A 16240-nucleotide genomic window follows, 5' to 3' on the forward strand; every position below is an offset into this window, starting at 1 on the left:
AGCCACCGCACCCGGCCTTAAATAACCTATTCTTAATATGAAATTATCTAAGTGAGATCCTGTTTTTGTAATCCTAAAACAATGAACTATGACGCCCCTACCTGAGCCTGACTGACATAAGCACTTGTCCCAGTTCCTGGTACTTACTGGTTCACTCAATACAGGGTGGCCATCACTGTTAAAACTATTGCTATTGCCATAGCTGTAATAATACTTTAATTTTGCAATTAAAAATAAACTGGGGCTGACATGTTTGCTCTTCTGTACAAAAAGCCAATTCAAATTAAATTCTTACCAGAAGAAAATAAATTCAGTGTTCATCAGCAGGCCTTTCACTATAGTTTTCCCAGCCATTGCTTGGTTGCCTTCAGTTACTCCTCTAATAGTTTCTTGAAGAAAGGTTGTTAGTTAAGCATAATATTCTTGAACTATATCTTCTTTCCTAGAAACCTTAATTCACTATCTTCAAAAGTAGAATGTCAATATTAAGAAGTCTGAAGTCTGCCGGCGTGGTGGCCCACACCTGTAATCCTAGCACTTTGGGAGGCTGAGGTGGGCAGATCACCTGAGGTCAGGAGTTAAGACCAGCCTGGCCAACATGGTGAAACCCTGTCTCTACTAAAATACAAAAAAATCAGCTGTGCCTTATGGCACATGCCCAGAGTCCCATCTATTGGGGAGGCTGAGGCAGGAGAATTACTTGAACTTGGGAGGCAGAGATTGCAGTGAGCCAAGATTGTGCCACTGCACTCTAGTCTGGGTGACAAAGCAAGAGTCTGTCTAAAAAAAGAAAGTCTGGGATCATGAGGTCAAGAGATCAAGACCATCCTGGTCAACATGGTAACATGGTGAAACCCCGTCTCTACTAAAAATACAAAAAATTAGCTGGGCATGGTGGCACTTACCTGTAATCCCAGCTACTCAGGAGGCTGAGGCAGAACTGCCTGAACCCAGGAGGCGGAGGTTGCAGTGAGCCAAGATCACGCCATTGCACTCCAGCCTGGGTAACAAGAGCAAAACTCCGTCTCAAAAAAAAAAAAAAAAAAAAAAAACGGTCTGAAGTCAACCTGATTACCATTAGGCTTCAAAGTAGCTCAATCTTTTGGTTCTTTTGGTTTAATTGCCCAAAAGATTCTTTCATCTTTGACTTCTAGGAACCTCACTAGAATGTCTTAGTATTAATTCTCCTACATCTTTTTTTTTTTTTTTTTGAGACAGAGTCTCACTCTGTCACCCAAGCTGGAATGCAGTGGTGCAAACAAGGCTCACTGCAGCCTTGACCTCCTAGGCTCAAGCAATCCTCTTACCTGAGCCTCCCACGTAGCTAGGACCACAGACATACACCACCATGCCTGGCTAATTTTTTTATTTTTTGTAGAGACAGTGTCTCACTTTGTTGCCCCAGCTAGTCTGAAACTCCTGGGCTCAGCAATCCTTCTGCCTTTGTCTCCCAAAATGCTGGGATTACAGGCATGAGCCAGGGTACCTGGCTCCTATATCATTTTTTACTGAGACACGTCTTCTCAATCTGAAAATTCACATCTTTTCATTTTGGGAAAATCTTTCTTGAATAATCATCTTTAAATACTTCTTCTGTATTACAGGCTTTCTCCTTTGTGAACTCCAATTACGTCTATGTTAAATCTCCTTTATCTTTCACTACTGTCGTTTTCTTTCTAACCCTTTCTAACCTTTTACTTCCTTCTCATTTTGTTTTTTTGTTTGTTTGTTTTGTTTGGATTTCCTGGCCTGTCTCTTACCTTATTTTTGACAGTATCCATTCCTACTTGTTTTGCATTCAATTTTGCCTTTATTTTTTGTAATGTTTTTTAATTCCACTTCTTTTCTGAGCTCTGCAGCTTACATTTCATCTTCTGATGTCTTGCCACGTGCCTGAACTTATTTTATAAAGGCAATTAGACAATTCCCTTATTCATGAGAAAGTAATTTCCATAAGCTCCATGGCAATTATTTTATCTTTGAAGTTAAACTTTTTTTTTTTTTTTTTTAAAGACAGGGTTTCACCATGTTGGTCAGGCTGGTCTTGAATTCCCAATCTCAGGTGATCAGCCTGCCTTGGCCTCCAAAGTGCTTGAATTATAGGCATGGGCCACCACGCCAGGCCAAAGTTAAACGTTCTTTATCTGCCTTTGTTTTTCTGTTCCTTCCCTTTTTCTTGTAGTATTTTAGTACAGATTCCACGCTCTTCCTTTTTGACAAACCCAGCTTTTTATTAGTTGAGGTTTTTCTGTACCAGCTATTTGTACAAAGTTTACATAAAGGAAGGACTTGGTATTTCAAGTAACAGGAACTTTCCTTTTGACACAGGTTATGTAGGCATCCTCTTAATCTGTTTCTCCCAAGCCAAGAGATATGCGGCTCTACACGTATCTCATTTACCCTCTCTACCACTTGAACATATTGCTTAATGGAAATATGGCTTGATTCCTTGATCAGTCCCTCCTCCACTGCCTCTTAGGATCAAAATGGGTCCAGAGACTCTCTTATCACAACCTGTGCGTTCTATTCTTGTTGGAAAAAAAAAGAGATTTGGGTTTTATGCCTCCAGGTGGAAAAAAGTACTCAGCTAGTTCTTTCTGAGATCCACTATCCCCACAGATAAGTCTCTCTACACTTTCTCTAGCACCCCTGCATGATCTCCAGTGCTTCTTGCAGGCATTCCTTCTGTGTTGTGGTGCCTGGCATCAGATATCTTCAAATCTCCCAGTTTTGTCTACAACGGAGTTTACATTTCTTTTTTCCATTCTCCTTCTTGCTATGAAGTGGTTTCAGAGAACGAAGGTTTCAGAGAACAGAAGGTTTCAGAAAACAGAAGGTTTCAGAGAATGTCAAGTATACTGACATTCAATTCAAGTATATGCTACATTCAAGCAAAAAGCTCTCAGTAGGAAACCACTGACACCTTATGATTTTCAAAGCCTCATCATGTGTAACTTCTCCCCTATATATGCTGTACACATGCTAGTTATCAGCAACTTAAGCCTAACAAGGTTTAGTGGCTTACCAAACCAAGCTCTCAAAGCTAGTTAGAACCCAGGTGTCTTGATTCCTGGTCCGGAGCTCTTATCACACTGCACATCCATGCACACATATGGCCACTGAACTCAAGTGACCTTCCTTCTAAGTATACATATTACCAGAGCTAATCTCTTAGAATTATACTTAGAGTAGGAAACCATGTAACTGACAAACATCAGGAGTGAGGAAGAAAGAAGACCAAGAAACCAAGATTAGTTCCCATTACCTGGCTTAGTATCTGTCACTCCTTCCATAAGGACCAGTCCTACTGGTCGCTGACAAGCGATGCTGCAGAAGCGGAAACGCAGCAGGAAGTCTCGGCCATACTTTCGTTTCTCTGCAAACCAAGAAAAGCCATATAGTGAAAGAAAGATGACAAAGAAGCATGTTGAGACCTCCTTAGTACCAAGCAACTTCCAGCATAGGTACACAGAGGAAGGAATCAGAAGAAAAAGAAATTTTTCAATGGCTATGGTTTAAAGTTGTCCATTTTATTAGAGGACCACTGGGAGGACAGTGAGAAAACAGAGGAACTTGCTAAGAGAAATGAGGGATTACACTTTTTCTTGTCAAGGAGATACCAGCTTTCTCCCAAATGGGCATGAAGACACAGCCAACCAAGAATGTGACATGTCCTCACCTGATCTCTTGGGGTGACAGGAGGTGACATACTGACAGCAATCAGTGATGCCCAGGGAGCTGGGCCACAGTGGGGCCTGCAGCTTCCTCTGGTAAAGCTGATAGGAGAAGTCTTCCTGTCCAGATACCTGCAAGGAAAGAGCAGGGTAGGAATGAGGAAACCAAGAAAAAGGAAATAACAGTCCATGTTTTGGGACATGTGGACAGATACACACACACACACAATCACACACTATATACAGGGTATAAGCAAGCATATAAGTCTCAGGGGCAGGTTAAAAATAAGGACCTAATTAAAACCACTACTTTTTCACTGGCAACACTGAAATGTCCATGAAACAGGAGGAGGGGTAAGAGACTGAATCAAGGAGAACTGAATTGTATTAACACGTGGTTCCCTAAATTTTACCTCCGAAAAATCTACACAATTTTCCTCCACAGAGAATATCAACTCTCAGGGGCTTTAAGTTGCAAGGTTAAAGTTTTATCTTCATCTTTGGATCTTCTGGATCAAGGTCTAATATCCTGAACCTATTACTGGGAAATCACAGGGTCAAACCAAATGGGAAAGCACCAAAGCACTTTACCGTATCTACGTCACCATCCTCGGTCAAAGCCAATGAGCAGCCTGGGAACGGACAAAACGTAGTGGGGGAAACATTCGGCAACATCAGTCATCTGCACATCTCCAATGTGTGTAGCAAAAGTCCCTTCATGCCATTTAACGACAACAAATATTTGAAAGCCAAAAGACACTAGCTAGGTGCTGAGGATAGAGCAGTGATAGATAGAATCCCCCTGTCCTAAAAGGGCAGACATTTTCAATATGTCATCTTAAGTAAAACAGATCTGCAATTCAATGGCCACTTAAGAGCTGTGTGACTTTGGGCAAGTTAGTTAACCCTCTTGGGTTCAATATTTCCTACTATAAAATGGGATAGGCTAGGTGCAGTGACTCACACCTATAATCCCAGCACTCTGGGAGGCTGAGGTGGGTGAATCACCTGAGGTCAGGAGTTCTAGACCAACATGACCAACTTGGTGAAACCTCGTCTCTACTACAAATACAAAAATTAGCCAGGCATGGTGTCACACGCCTGTAATCCCAGCTACTCGGGAAGCTGAGGCAGAACTGCATGAACCTGGGGGGCAGAGGTTGCAGTGAGCTGAGATGGCCCCTCTGTACTCCAGCCTGGGCGACAGAGCGAAACTCTGTCTCAAAAAATAAATAAATAAAATGGGATAATAATACCATGTACAATTAAGAATCTTAATAATCACTACCAGTTACTGACTTTGAACCAGATACTGGAAAACACTTTACATGCATTATTTTATTAAATCCACCCAAAAACACACCTCTGAGGCAGGTCCCATTGTACAGATGAGGCAAATGGGATTTAGGAAAGTTAAGTAATTTGCCCAAGGTGGCAGAGGAGGGATCTGAACTCAGGACTGTCTGGCTTCAAAGCAAGTGCTCTCATTCACTATGCCTAACAGTGCCCGTCATGTGGCAGGCATTCAGTAACTTCTTTTCCCCGTTCTAGGAGCTCCTTGATTACACCTCCTTTAGGGCAAGATCATGCCTTTCTCTGCACACATGGCAACTAGGACACTGCTGGCTCATTAACATAAAATCCCACGTGTGCAACAATAATTCAATCGTTTTGTGTCCTTTCACCATTGAGACTTGCCAAAAGTTAGGCAATAAACTGAACCAGTAGGGGCACAATAGAGGAAGAAGGAGATTGAGCAACATAAAGAATTCAGCATAAGCTGATAAAACTTTGAGGTATCTGTCATCAATACTCCATAGTTAGAAGGAATTAGATCCATATACAAATTGCTGAGTGAAAAAAAAGCAAGCAAAAATGAAACATATAGTAATGTATCATGTTTTAAAAAATCACACATAATAGATTACATACTGGCTGTTATATGCAATCACAGCACAGTATTTGAGGGTAAGAGCTCTGTAGCCAGACCACCTGGTTACAAATCCTGGCTCCACCACTAACTACCCATACAACCTAGGGCAAATTACTTCACTTCTCTGGGCTTTAGTTTCCTCATTTATAAAAGCCATGATAGAAATTGTTTAAATTAATGAGTTAACGACCATAAAGTACTTAAAATAGCATAGCACACAGTTAAGTGCTTAACAATTGTAAACACTGATTATAATATCATAGGAACATAGATACCACTGTAAATGCACAGAAGACAATCTAGAAGACTACCACCAAACTTTTCTTAGGTCATTACATGACTCTAAGAGAACAGGATAGGGAATATGGGTAATAAAACAGGCCTGTGCCTTACTGTATAATGTTTAAATTCCTTCAAGTATGTACTTATGTATTACTTGTGAATTAAAAATATTAATGATATTAACTGATATAAACTGAAAAAATTCCAATATGCCAAAGTACTCAAGAATTCTTAACTTCCAGTCTTGGTCACAAGCTACTCAACATAACAAGAAAAAGGAGGAGCAAGCCAGAGCAGGTGTCTAAGGTCCCTGCTACAGAAGAAGCACTGATGCTAACACCTAAATCTCTCTTTAGACCATGTTCCCATCCCCACCGTGGACTCTTCCATTTCACCTTCCAGGCTGGCATCCCATGGTACTGGAGCTCTCCATCCCTGATGAAGTTGTAGAGAGGTGAATCAGGGACAGAATTGAGGTCCCCGCACAAGACGATGGGGCAGTGGCTGCCATCTGACAGTCTGGCCACCTTGTCCACTTCTGCCAGGAGAATGGCCATCTGGGCCAGCTTGACATCACCCCGGCGTGGGTTGTAAAGGATATGGGTATTTGCCACACACAGTGGGGCCACTGAGACTTGCCCCAGGCCTTCTGGGACGAGTGGTTGCAGTAGCAACACTAAGCCCACATTATCCCGATTAAGGAGCTCCAAGCCAGGCCGGAAGTACTCCACAGGGCTGGCACAGAGCAGGCGGAATCTGGTAGGCTTGTAGCAGACAGCACAGCCATCGGTTTTACACCCGGTCCTCCTCTTGTAGAAACAGGTAAAGCCTGCAAGGAAAATCCCACCAAGGAGATGGGTCAGGGTCCTTAAAGCCTGAATCCCTTCCAACCAGCATTAGCAGCCCCAGTGTGTGCCCCTAAGGCATTGTTCCTGCTCCCAGTAAAGGAGCCTTGCCACTTCCTTGATTCAGCAGGTTCCCCCTTACAGTTGTAACCAGGTGACTTGGGTGGGGTGGACGGGCAAGGAGAGAAGGGTATGAAGCAATTCAACATGATAGAAAAGAGCACAGAATCTGGAGTCAGACAAGCTGGATTCCTAGCTCCACATCTAATAGCATTGTAGCTTTGTGAGTCTGAGGAAGTCACATGAATTTTCAGAACTTCAGTTTCCTCATCTATAAAATGGGAGTAAGTCTCACAGTCTCACCACACTGGTTACTTCAAGGATCAAATAGCAATATATGTCAGAATTGCTTTAAATGTGCAGAATTTTACTTTCTCAGGCACACATGGAAGGAGCTAGGTGACAGGTGAAACTGAGGGTTTACTAAAACAAAAGAAAAGGATGGGGTCTTCAGGAGAGGGTAGACAAGGCTATAGGAAGAAAAGGTGGCAAGCATGCCAGGGAGCTGCATTACCCATCATTCGCAGAGAGGGTTCCAGCTGCTCCCAGTAATGATCTTCCTGGACTTCCTGGAGACACAGGATCTGGGAAATTGACAAGGAACCCAATCACTCCAGAGTGCTGGAATGTGACCCCCATCCCCTAGGAGCAGGTCCTGAGGCCAGGTGGGAAGCTGCTGGGTCACACTGAAACTTCCCCCAGAGCTGACTCTTCTCAGAGTCACCAACAGCAAGAACAGGCCCAGACTTAAGCTGAAAAGATTAGACGTGTGCACTGGATTTTCCTGCTCCTTGAACCCCTCAAGCCTCCCTTCCTGAATAAAGGCGCTGGAAAGTGCACACCTACGGCGATTCCTCTCAGCATCTGCCAACAACTTACTGACACCAGGCAGGCAAGCTCCAGCCCTAGATAGGACTCCAATCATTTGAACAACAGGGTTGAACTCATCTTCTAAGAGCACTAGGAAACAGCCCAGGTCCAGCAACAATGCAAGATGGCACTTTCCCCTCTTCACTCACATCGGGGTCCCAGTGCTGGAATTCCTGCATGAGGTTCACGAAGCGATAGTTCCAATTGAGGATGTCCGGATGGCAATGTAGATAGAGCTCTGAGCTCTGCTGCATCAGGTCCTGAGCCAGGATGTTATAAGACATCAGAGTGAACTGGAACTGAGGACCATCTCCTGCTTCCAGGCCCTGAGCATCTGGCTGGGTGGAGAAATCCTCCCATTCTCGCCACAAAATTTCTGCAAAGGGATTGGGAGAAGCGTTCCATGACAAGGACGAGTAATGCAGAGGCACCACCATCTCCACTCCTGACTCAGTAATATTACACCTGAAGTTCCTTTTCCATCTTCCCTGTCACCCACCCCTCTCTGTGGGGAATTGAGCAATCTGTGGACATTCTTCAACTGACATGGTTAGCTCCACAAAGCCAGAGACAATCTTGGCCTGCTCACCACTATATCCCCGGTACCTAGCATCTAAGAGAGGCTGCATATAAGCAGGCTGACAATCTCTTATTCTTGACAAATCCATGAATCTCTGGAGAATCACTCAGATGAGTGTTCTTAACAGTCACCTGAGGTTAATGACATTTCTAGAGTAATTACAGCCCTGGGTGATTTCTGACCCCTAAATCTGGAAGAGTCTGTGGGGCTAGAGACCTCAATATGTCCCCATCTCCCCTATGGCATTTTGCTGCATAGTGGATTTCAAATCTCTTGATGCCTTTCTTCAAATTTTAATGGACTCTGAATACATAACACAAATAAAACTGAGGCTGATTGTGACAAAGACAGAAAGTAGAGGCTCCGAGACCTCTCCATCCCTACCCCCAGAAAGCCCTAGGGTTACCACCAGAGAAACGACATTGGAGAATCAGATCTAGATTTCAGTTCTGCCCCTACCTGGCTTTATGACTTTAGGCATGTTCTACTACCTCTCTGCACTGTGATTATTTCGCCTTTAAAACCATGGGGCTAGATGAGATTATGTGTAAGGCCCCTCTAGATCTGACACTCCAAGATCCTTAGAAAAATAGAATGCAGTGGCAGAGCTCCCTACCAGAGGAGCTTCTCTTTAGTAATTGCTCTGCGCATACCTGAGACACCCTGCTCCCTTGGCTCACTCAGCCAGTAGTCAGACTCACCATGATATGGTATTTCCACTGGGGGAGGCTGCAACTGCCCCAGGCCCTCAAAGGGCCAGATGGGAGCCTCTTCCTGGGGCAGAGGCTCAGGTGCTATGCTCCAGGCCACCACTGCTGGGTCCTCTGTGGATAGGGCACCCACTGGGAGGACAACACAGTCTGCATACTGGGGGTCCGTCTGCATGGGGATAGCTGCCCACATGGAGTCCTCCACCTCTGGCAGTGGCTCCTCTTCTAGCATCTCAGGGAAAGGCTCATCCAGGTTCTCTGCTGCCCGAAGGTCACTCAGCTGCCTGCTCGACCACTTATCCTCTGAAGCAGCATTCTCTTCTCTAGGATTATCCATCAGAAGTGCCAGGCTGCTCTGGGCTAGTCCCTTATCTATAAGGGAACCCTCACTTGCAGTTGAGAGCATCTGGCTCGACCCTTCTTCTCGCCACTGCTGCAGCAGGCCTTCACACTCCTCCTGGTCAGGGCCTCGAGGGGCCATGGCAAAGTCGCCCTCTACCTGGGAGGATGAGCTCTTCGCCAGAAGGGCATTTTTTCGACATGTGAAGAAAGCATCTAGGAGGAAAGCCAAAATAGCAGGTTATAAGAAGACTGTCATTCAATCCACACTCTTCTCCCAGTTAAAACATAAGCCCAACAAAAGCAAGACCCATAACCACCTTGCTCATCATTGTACATCACTGAGCCTGCCCACCTTAATGCCTGAACAGCATCATCATTATCATCATATTTATTATGTGCCAGGCACTGTGCTAAGTGTTTTACAAGTTTTGACTAATTTATATGGCAGGGATCTGATAAATATTCAGTGCATCAGTGAAAGAACAGCTAGCCCACATAATCTAGAACACAGACGGGCACACATAAGCACACCCCTTTTACGTGCATTAAGACTACTATTAACAAACTTTGATTCTAAGAACCACATTACATTGGAATCAGCACTTGACTATGAATCAGAACTGTGGGTTATGGTCTAACACCAAAATTAATAAAACTGACCTTGAACAATGCCCCTAGTCAGATGGAGTTACTCTTGACTGTAAAATGGGGACAAGAGGCCAGGCGTGGTGGCTCCCAGCACTCTGGGAGGCAGAGGCAGCAGGATTGCTTGAGGCCAGGAGTTAGAGGTCAGCCTGGGCAACATAATGAAACTTCATCTCTACAAAAAATTAAAAATTAGCCAAGTATGGTGGCACATTCCTGTAGCCCTAGCTACTTGGAAGGCTGAAATGAGAGGATTGCTTGAGCCCAGGTGGAGGCTGCAGTGAGCTATGACTGCCCTTCTGCACTCCAGCCTGGGAGACAAGTGAAACCTCATCTCAAAAAAAAAAAAGGAAAAAGAAAAAAATTAAATTTTAAATTAAAAAAAATAGAGACAGAAGTTTGAACTAGATAATCTCTAAGAGCTTTTCTAGCTGTACAAATTCCCTAATCTATGAATGTATTCCAAAAGAAAAAGTCCTAAAGTAGTCTCAAAATCTATACAATTTACATCTTAGCAAAGGCCCCTAAGCCTCTTCTCAAGGCTACTTATTCTAATAAAACCTTCACGAACTTCATTATCTGCCTTCCCATTCCGCAACGCATCAGAGGCTATAAATTAGGAGGTGCCAACAACTGACAGTAAGAGAGAGCCACAAATGACAGCCAGCAGCCAAGAAAGAACGTGGGAAAAACTCTAATTTTAGGGCCCCCAAACTCTGAGCACAGTAGTTTGGTGAGAGCAAACAACTCCCACACTCACACACTTAGTCACTTATTTACAGCACAGGACAAGTGGCATGCACGATGCTAGCCCTCAATCACTAGACTCATTTTATTGGCAATTTTTTTTTAAAGGCAAGAAAACATAAAAGTGGCTCAAATATTGAAAGACAATTCAAATATCTCGTTTGGGGCCTATGTATATTTATGTCCTTCTAAACAATGGTTTTTAACCACAGTGATTTTGCCCTTGGAAGACATTTAGCAATGTCCAGAGACTCTGTGGTTGTAACAACTGCAGCAGCGCTACTGGCATCTAGTGGTTAGAGGATAGAGACAAACCCACAACGAATGACCTGGCCCAAAATGTTAACAGTGCTGAGACTGAGAAACCCAGCTCTAAACCCTCAGGCTGGGTTGCTGAGCTTTAGTCTCAAGGACTTGCTAATTATCTGCCCCCTGAAACATCCTCTGTATATACCAGATGGCAGAGGCTCTTTGGTTCAGATGCACGAGGTTACTGGCTTTCAATTTTGGCAGATATTTTGTGGTGGTGGTGGTGGTGGATTTTCAGCAGCAGAATGGTTTTATTTTTTTAAAATCCTATCTGGAAACCAAATATGCCAAGTAAATGTAATTGAGACTACTGTAAGGTGTAGGTGGGGAGGGGCCCTCCTCTGAGATTCCTGGAACTCTACTGGTTTGCAAACCTCTGGACTAGTATACCACATCACTAAGGCTGCCACAGTGGGCATGAGAAGAGCTCCAGGAATAACAGCAACGTAGTTAAAAGAACATGCTGAGCTCTCTGAAAACAATTACTTCTGTGGAGTTTCCCAGTCCTCAGAGGTATGGACACACAAGACATTCCTGAATTCACAGGGTGCCAACTATATACCAAGCAATGTGTTAACACCACAGATACAGCGAACAAAATGGACGTGGCCCTGCCCTCCTCAAGCTTGTATTCCAATCGCAGATACACAGTAAAAATAAATTTAAAATATTCCTGTATGAAATATATATCATCAATGACACACACATTGCGTATCCACTGTGTAAAGTTCCACAAAGGAAAACCACAGAATACAGTTAGGGCCCTTATTCCTAAGTACTTCTTAGTCCTGTCCCATAAATTTAAAAAGTCTGGGAGTTCCATAGGATCTCAGAAACCGAGGGTCGCATTAAAGCCTCTGGAATTTCAAAACCCAGGAACAGATAATGCAACAAACTATGAAAAAGTAACGGAATAACCACGCCCTCCCCTCTTTGAGGTATGGACTGGGCATTGCCCCCACCCCAGCCCATCTCCCTCTAAAGTGCCGGGGGTGGGGGCAGGAATGCTCCAAAGCTGACATCCACATATGTCTTTGATTTCTGAGCGTCCGTTTTTCAACCAAACACACCGGTGAGAGAGGAGGGAGAGCTACCAGGTGGCAGTGAAAGGTGAGTGTGAAGTCACCCTGGGGAAGCCCGGTGCTCCCAGGACCTCCCAGGGCCGACCCGCCTCCCCCGCCGAGAATTTGGGCACTCGCCTCGGCCCGAGCTGCTACCCTTTCCCGATCCCATAACCGGTTTCTCTGCAACCCCAGGGCCAGGAAAGGGCCCCGCCCAGTCCACAGCCACTCTCCACCTTAACCGTGGCCCGACGCCATCTGACAACAGGCAGGAGGGGTGGCCGCCCACGAGGGTCGTCGGCTAGGTCCAGGCCTCTTGGGGTCAGGAGGGGCCCGCGGGGCGGGGGCTCAGGACCGCCTCCCCACACCTCGGCTCTGCCCCGGGCACGGTAGTTACGAGGCCCGGCCCACCGCACGCCGTCTCAGGCCCGCGGAACGCCGCAGAGGTGGGACCAGGCCGGTCTCCCGCCTGTCGGTACGCGGGGCCGGTACCTGAGAGGGCGCGGAAGAGGCGCGCGGCCGGCAGCAGCAGGTAACAGAGGCACGACGCGATCATGGCCGGCCCCCGCGCCCGCCTCCACTCCACAGCCGCCGGCAGAGCCTCCCTCAGCTCGGCCCCGCCCTCGGCCCGGCCCACGTGGTGTCGCCGCCGCTCCCGCCGCAGCGCTTCAACAACAACTTTATTGGGAACGCAGAATTACGGGTTGGCACGCAGGAAGTGGGAGGAGCCGGTTCTTATGGCAACTAGCCTCGCCTAGCTCCGGCTAGCCACCCAATCGTCCAGGATTAAAATTGAGCGCCTCTGGGAGGCGGAGGCGGACGGATCACGAGGTTAGGGATTCGAGACCAGCCTGGCCAACATGGTGAAACTCCCGTCTCTACTAAAAATACAAAAATTGGCCGGGCGTGGTAGTGGGCACCTGTAATCCTAGCTACTCGGGAGGCTGAGGCAGAAGAACTGCTCGAACCCGGGAGGCGGAGGTTGCAGTGAGCTGAGATCGTGCCACTGGACTCCAGCCTGGGTAACAGAGCAAGACTCCGTCTCGAAAAAAAAAAATTGAGTGCCTCACTAGGAGGCTCCATAGTGTTATTCAAAGGCCACAGTTTATTCCCATTCCTGCTGATAACTAGGTGTCCACCTTGTGACCACACTATAATCTCTCCGCCCCTCAGTTTCCTCACCTGTAAAATGAAGAGCTAGACTTTCTCTAAGGCTTCTCTTAACCTTGACTTCTAGCCCTTCTCAGCCCAGAAAGGAAGCGAGTTCTTCTCCATTTTCTCCTTTTTGCTGCCTCTACTTCCCTGTCTCAGATTCTAGGTCACAAATGAGTCCTACCTTGCTTCAGCAAGTAAGATTTTGTCTCCTTCCCCACCTTCCAAATGGGCCTTCTTTTCCCTAATCTAGAAAAACAGGATACCCAACTGGTAAGGGAGTCAAGAAAGAAAGGAGAGAGAGAGAGAGAGAGAGAGAGAGAGAGAGAGAGAGAGAGAGAGAGGAGAGAGAGGAGAGAGAGAAGAGAGAGAAAAAAAGAGAGAAAAGAGAAATTTCCACAAGCCAGGGACCAGTTCTGTCTGCTTGGTTGCTTATCTTGAGGTGTTTCTAATACAGTCCTAGTACCTACTGTAAGCAAGTACCCAGCTTGTAAGTTGTATTCTTTTATTTGTTTGTTTCTTTTTATTTGGTTAATCACTAGGCAGCCCCCAGCCCTCTCCTCCACATACACACTGAGAGTATATCTAATTGTATGTTTGCTTAAACGTTCCAGAGACTAAATCTCGGTGGAAATCTCCCCCTCCAGGAGATTGCTTCAAGGCTCCAGTTAGTTTACAACCTAGCCCGAGATGGTGCCAACCAGTTCACCAGATGGGCAGGAACTCAAGACAAGTCATTGGAACTCCTCATGGAGACCTGCACTGCCTCACCCCTTGCATACCCTCCATGCCAAAACTTCTTAAAGCCTCACATTTTGCTTGGAAATGTGAAGCAGTTCCATTAAGGCAAAAGTCTGGACTGTTTTTCCCCACTGCTAACTTTGGTTTATAATAAAATCAGTCTCCTTCTACCATACCATGACCTTGCTCATTGGTTTTGCAAGTGGCCTAACCTGCATTCGCTAGCACTCCTAGCCACCACATAAGCCTCTGCTGACTGGTTGAACAAAGCATATGTCACTAAATGAAGGCCAGTTCTGCCATCACTTCTGTGCCACCCAGTGCCCTCTTTGAGTCTCTCTTCCCCAGTCTCCCTCCCTCAATCTTCTGCCCCAAACATGCTGTGCAGGAGGGACTGGACAATGCACCCAGTTTCAGTACCTGGTGTCTGAGTCGTGCAATTTCCAGTTTGTGGCTGGAGACTTGGTTGTTCAGGGAAGCCTTCTGGGGAGTCACCAGATCCTGGACCAGCTGGGTACATCATCACACTGAAAGGCTAAAAGGAGGAAGAAGGAGAGAGTTAGTGTTGTGGCCTTCCCACTACTTACCTTTAGTTCTAGAGGTGGCAGTGTCTGCCTACCTTCAGGCAACAGCACTCATCCCTTTGCTTGAGCTGAAGCAGAGGCCCTAGCAATCTGAAGATTGGGAAGCTGCTTAGAAATTAGGGCACAATGCCGGGCACAGTGGCTCACACCTGTAATCCCAGGACTTTGGGAGGCCGAGGCAGGCGGATTATGAAGTCAAGAAATCGAGACCATCCTGGCCAACATGGTGAAACCTCATCTCTACTAAAAATACAAAAATTAGCCAGGTGGGCTGGCACACACTTGTAGTCCCAGCTACTTGGAAGGCTGAGGCAGGAGAATCACTTGAACCTGGGAGGTGGAGGTTGCAGTGAGCCGAGATCATGCCACTCCAGCCTAGCAACAGAGCAAGACTCCATCTCAAAAAAAAAAGAAAAAGAAAGAAAGAAAGAAATTAGAACACAAATGGTGGATCTACCAAAAGTGCTCCCGAGGTCAGGCCCATTCGTTTGATACCACATCAAAGGAGTGGAGGGTTTAAGCAAACCTTGTACCCTCCTTCCATTTCACACCATGAGTTACCCCAGAAGTCCAAGTTCCAAATCAGATCCTAATCAAGAGTAATGGCTTCCTTATCTCTACTGGGAAAATGCTTTCAAAATACAAATTTCTAGGCCCTATTCCCAGAGTTCTGATTTAGCAGCCCTGGAATGAGACCCTTAAACACTGACTTATTCCAGTGCGTGGTTTGGGAACAAGGACTGCTAAAGGATCCAGTCTCTACTGGGCCGTTCAGTGCACGCGTGTGGGCACAATGTGTCAGCCCAACTGATCCGTGTTCTTTCAGAGGCTTTTTCTGAGCTCAGTTAAGTGAGGCTTCCTACTTTTTTGCTTCCTGGTCCATAATCAGCTGTGTTGGAAGGTGTGGGGTGATATGAGGATCACAGCTCAGAGTTAGACCACCTGAGTTGAGATCCTGGCTTTTTACCTATGGAATCTCTCAGGTTGCCTAAGCTCTTGGGGCCTCTGTTTCCTCACCGTGCCTGACTCAGGGTAAACCCTCAATGTTTACTATTACATTTTTGGATCTGGGCAAAAAACAGCTCCTCCTGCTGCTGATGTGGGATCTTCTTTCACAATTTCTGGCTAAAATAGGTCTTCTGCCCTTTAAATTGTAGTGGGCATTACTAAGCAAGCCAATAACTATAGGTTCCAAGGAGACTTGGCCTGCAGAAGTGGAGCCTTAGGCTTCCCCAGTCAAAGGGAAATTACAAGTACAATGTGCACAGTCTCCAGCCTGGTCGTGTCAGAAATATTCCAAGACTGGAGATGGTTTCCTCCGTTCCTTCCAGCTGTGGTAACAATGAAGACAAATATGAGCACCTGTATCCATCACTAGCATGGTTTCCAGGCTGCAGAACCTACCTAACGGAGCAAGTGGGAGGTTTTGCAATACTTTAAGAGACTTGTGATGCTCTCTTAAAGGGACATTTCCAGTGTACAAGAAAGGTAAGCCCTTGAGGGCTCAAATTTTACTTCTAACGATAAGTACATATGGAATTCCAACAGAGCGGCTGCATTTATTAACTTTTTGGTTGAACATGTACAGATATTGGGGTGGCATAGTGCTTTCTTCAGGATTACAGAGGCTCTGACCAGTGCCTGGAACAATGCGATCCAAAATAAATATGCTGTCAACCTCACATGTAATTTAAAATTTTCTAGT

General features: G+C 45.7%; 1 protein-coding gene across 6 annotated transcripts in view; it reads right to left on the reverse strand.

Annotated features, from left to right (window-relative positions):
- ANGEL1 (angel homolog 1) overlaps positions 1–16240 on the reverse strand; it is a 41508-nt gene that overhangs the window by 12984 nt on the left and 12284 nt on the right. For 2 of the 6 annotated variants that reach the window (XM_035261125.3, XM_035261124.3), the window contains 7 exons: positions 14372–14486; positions 8946–9509; positions 7814–8040; positions 7309–7378; positions 6285–6718; positions 3680–3806; positions 3266–3376 (listed from right to left, as the gene is read on the reverse strand). In XM_035261125.3, coding sequence (XP_035117016.1) covers positions 3266–3376; positions 3680–3806; positions 6285–6718; positions 7309–7378; positions 7814–8040; positions 8946–9509; positions 14372–14474 — 1636 coding nt within the window. In that variant the 5' untranslated portion in view covers positions 14475–14486. Of the gene's footprint in view, positions 1–3265; positions 3377–3679; positions 3807–4265; positions 4307–4775; positions 4891–6284; positions 6719–7308; positions 7379–7813; positions 8041–8945; positions 9510–12294; positions 12678–14371; positions 14487–16240 lie in introns of those variants that run through there. The other 4 variants (XM_035261130.3, XM_002754145.6, XM_035261128.3 and 1 more) reach the window with 4 other exon arrangements.

Source organism: Callithrix jacchus, chromosome 8 (genome assembly GCF_049354715.1).
Source record: "Callithrix jacchus isolate 240 chromosome 8, calJac240_pri, whole genome shotgun sequence".
Classification (NCBI taxonomy): domain Eukaryota; kingdom Metazoa; phylum Chordata; class Mammalia; order Primates; family Cebidae; genus Callithrix; species Callithrix jacchus.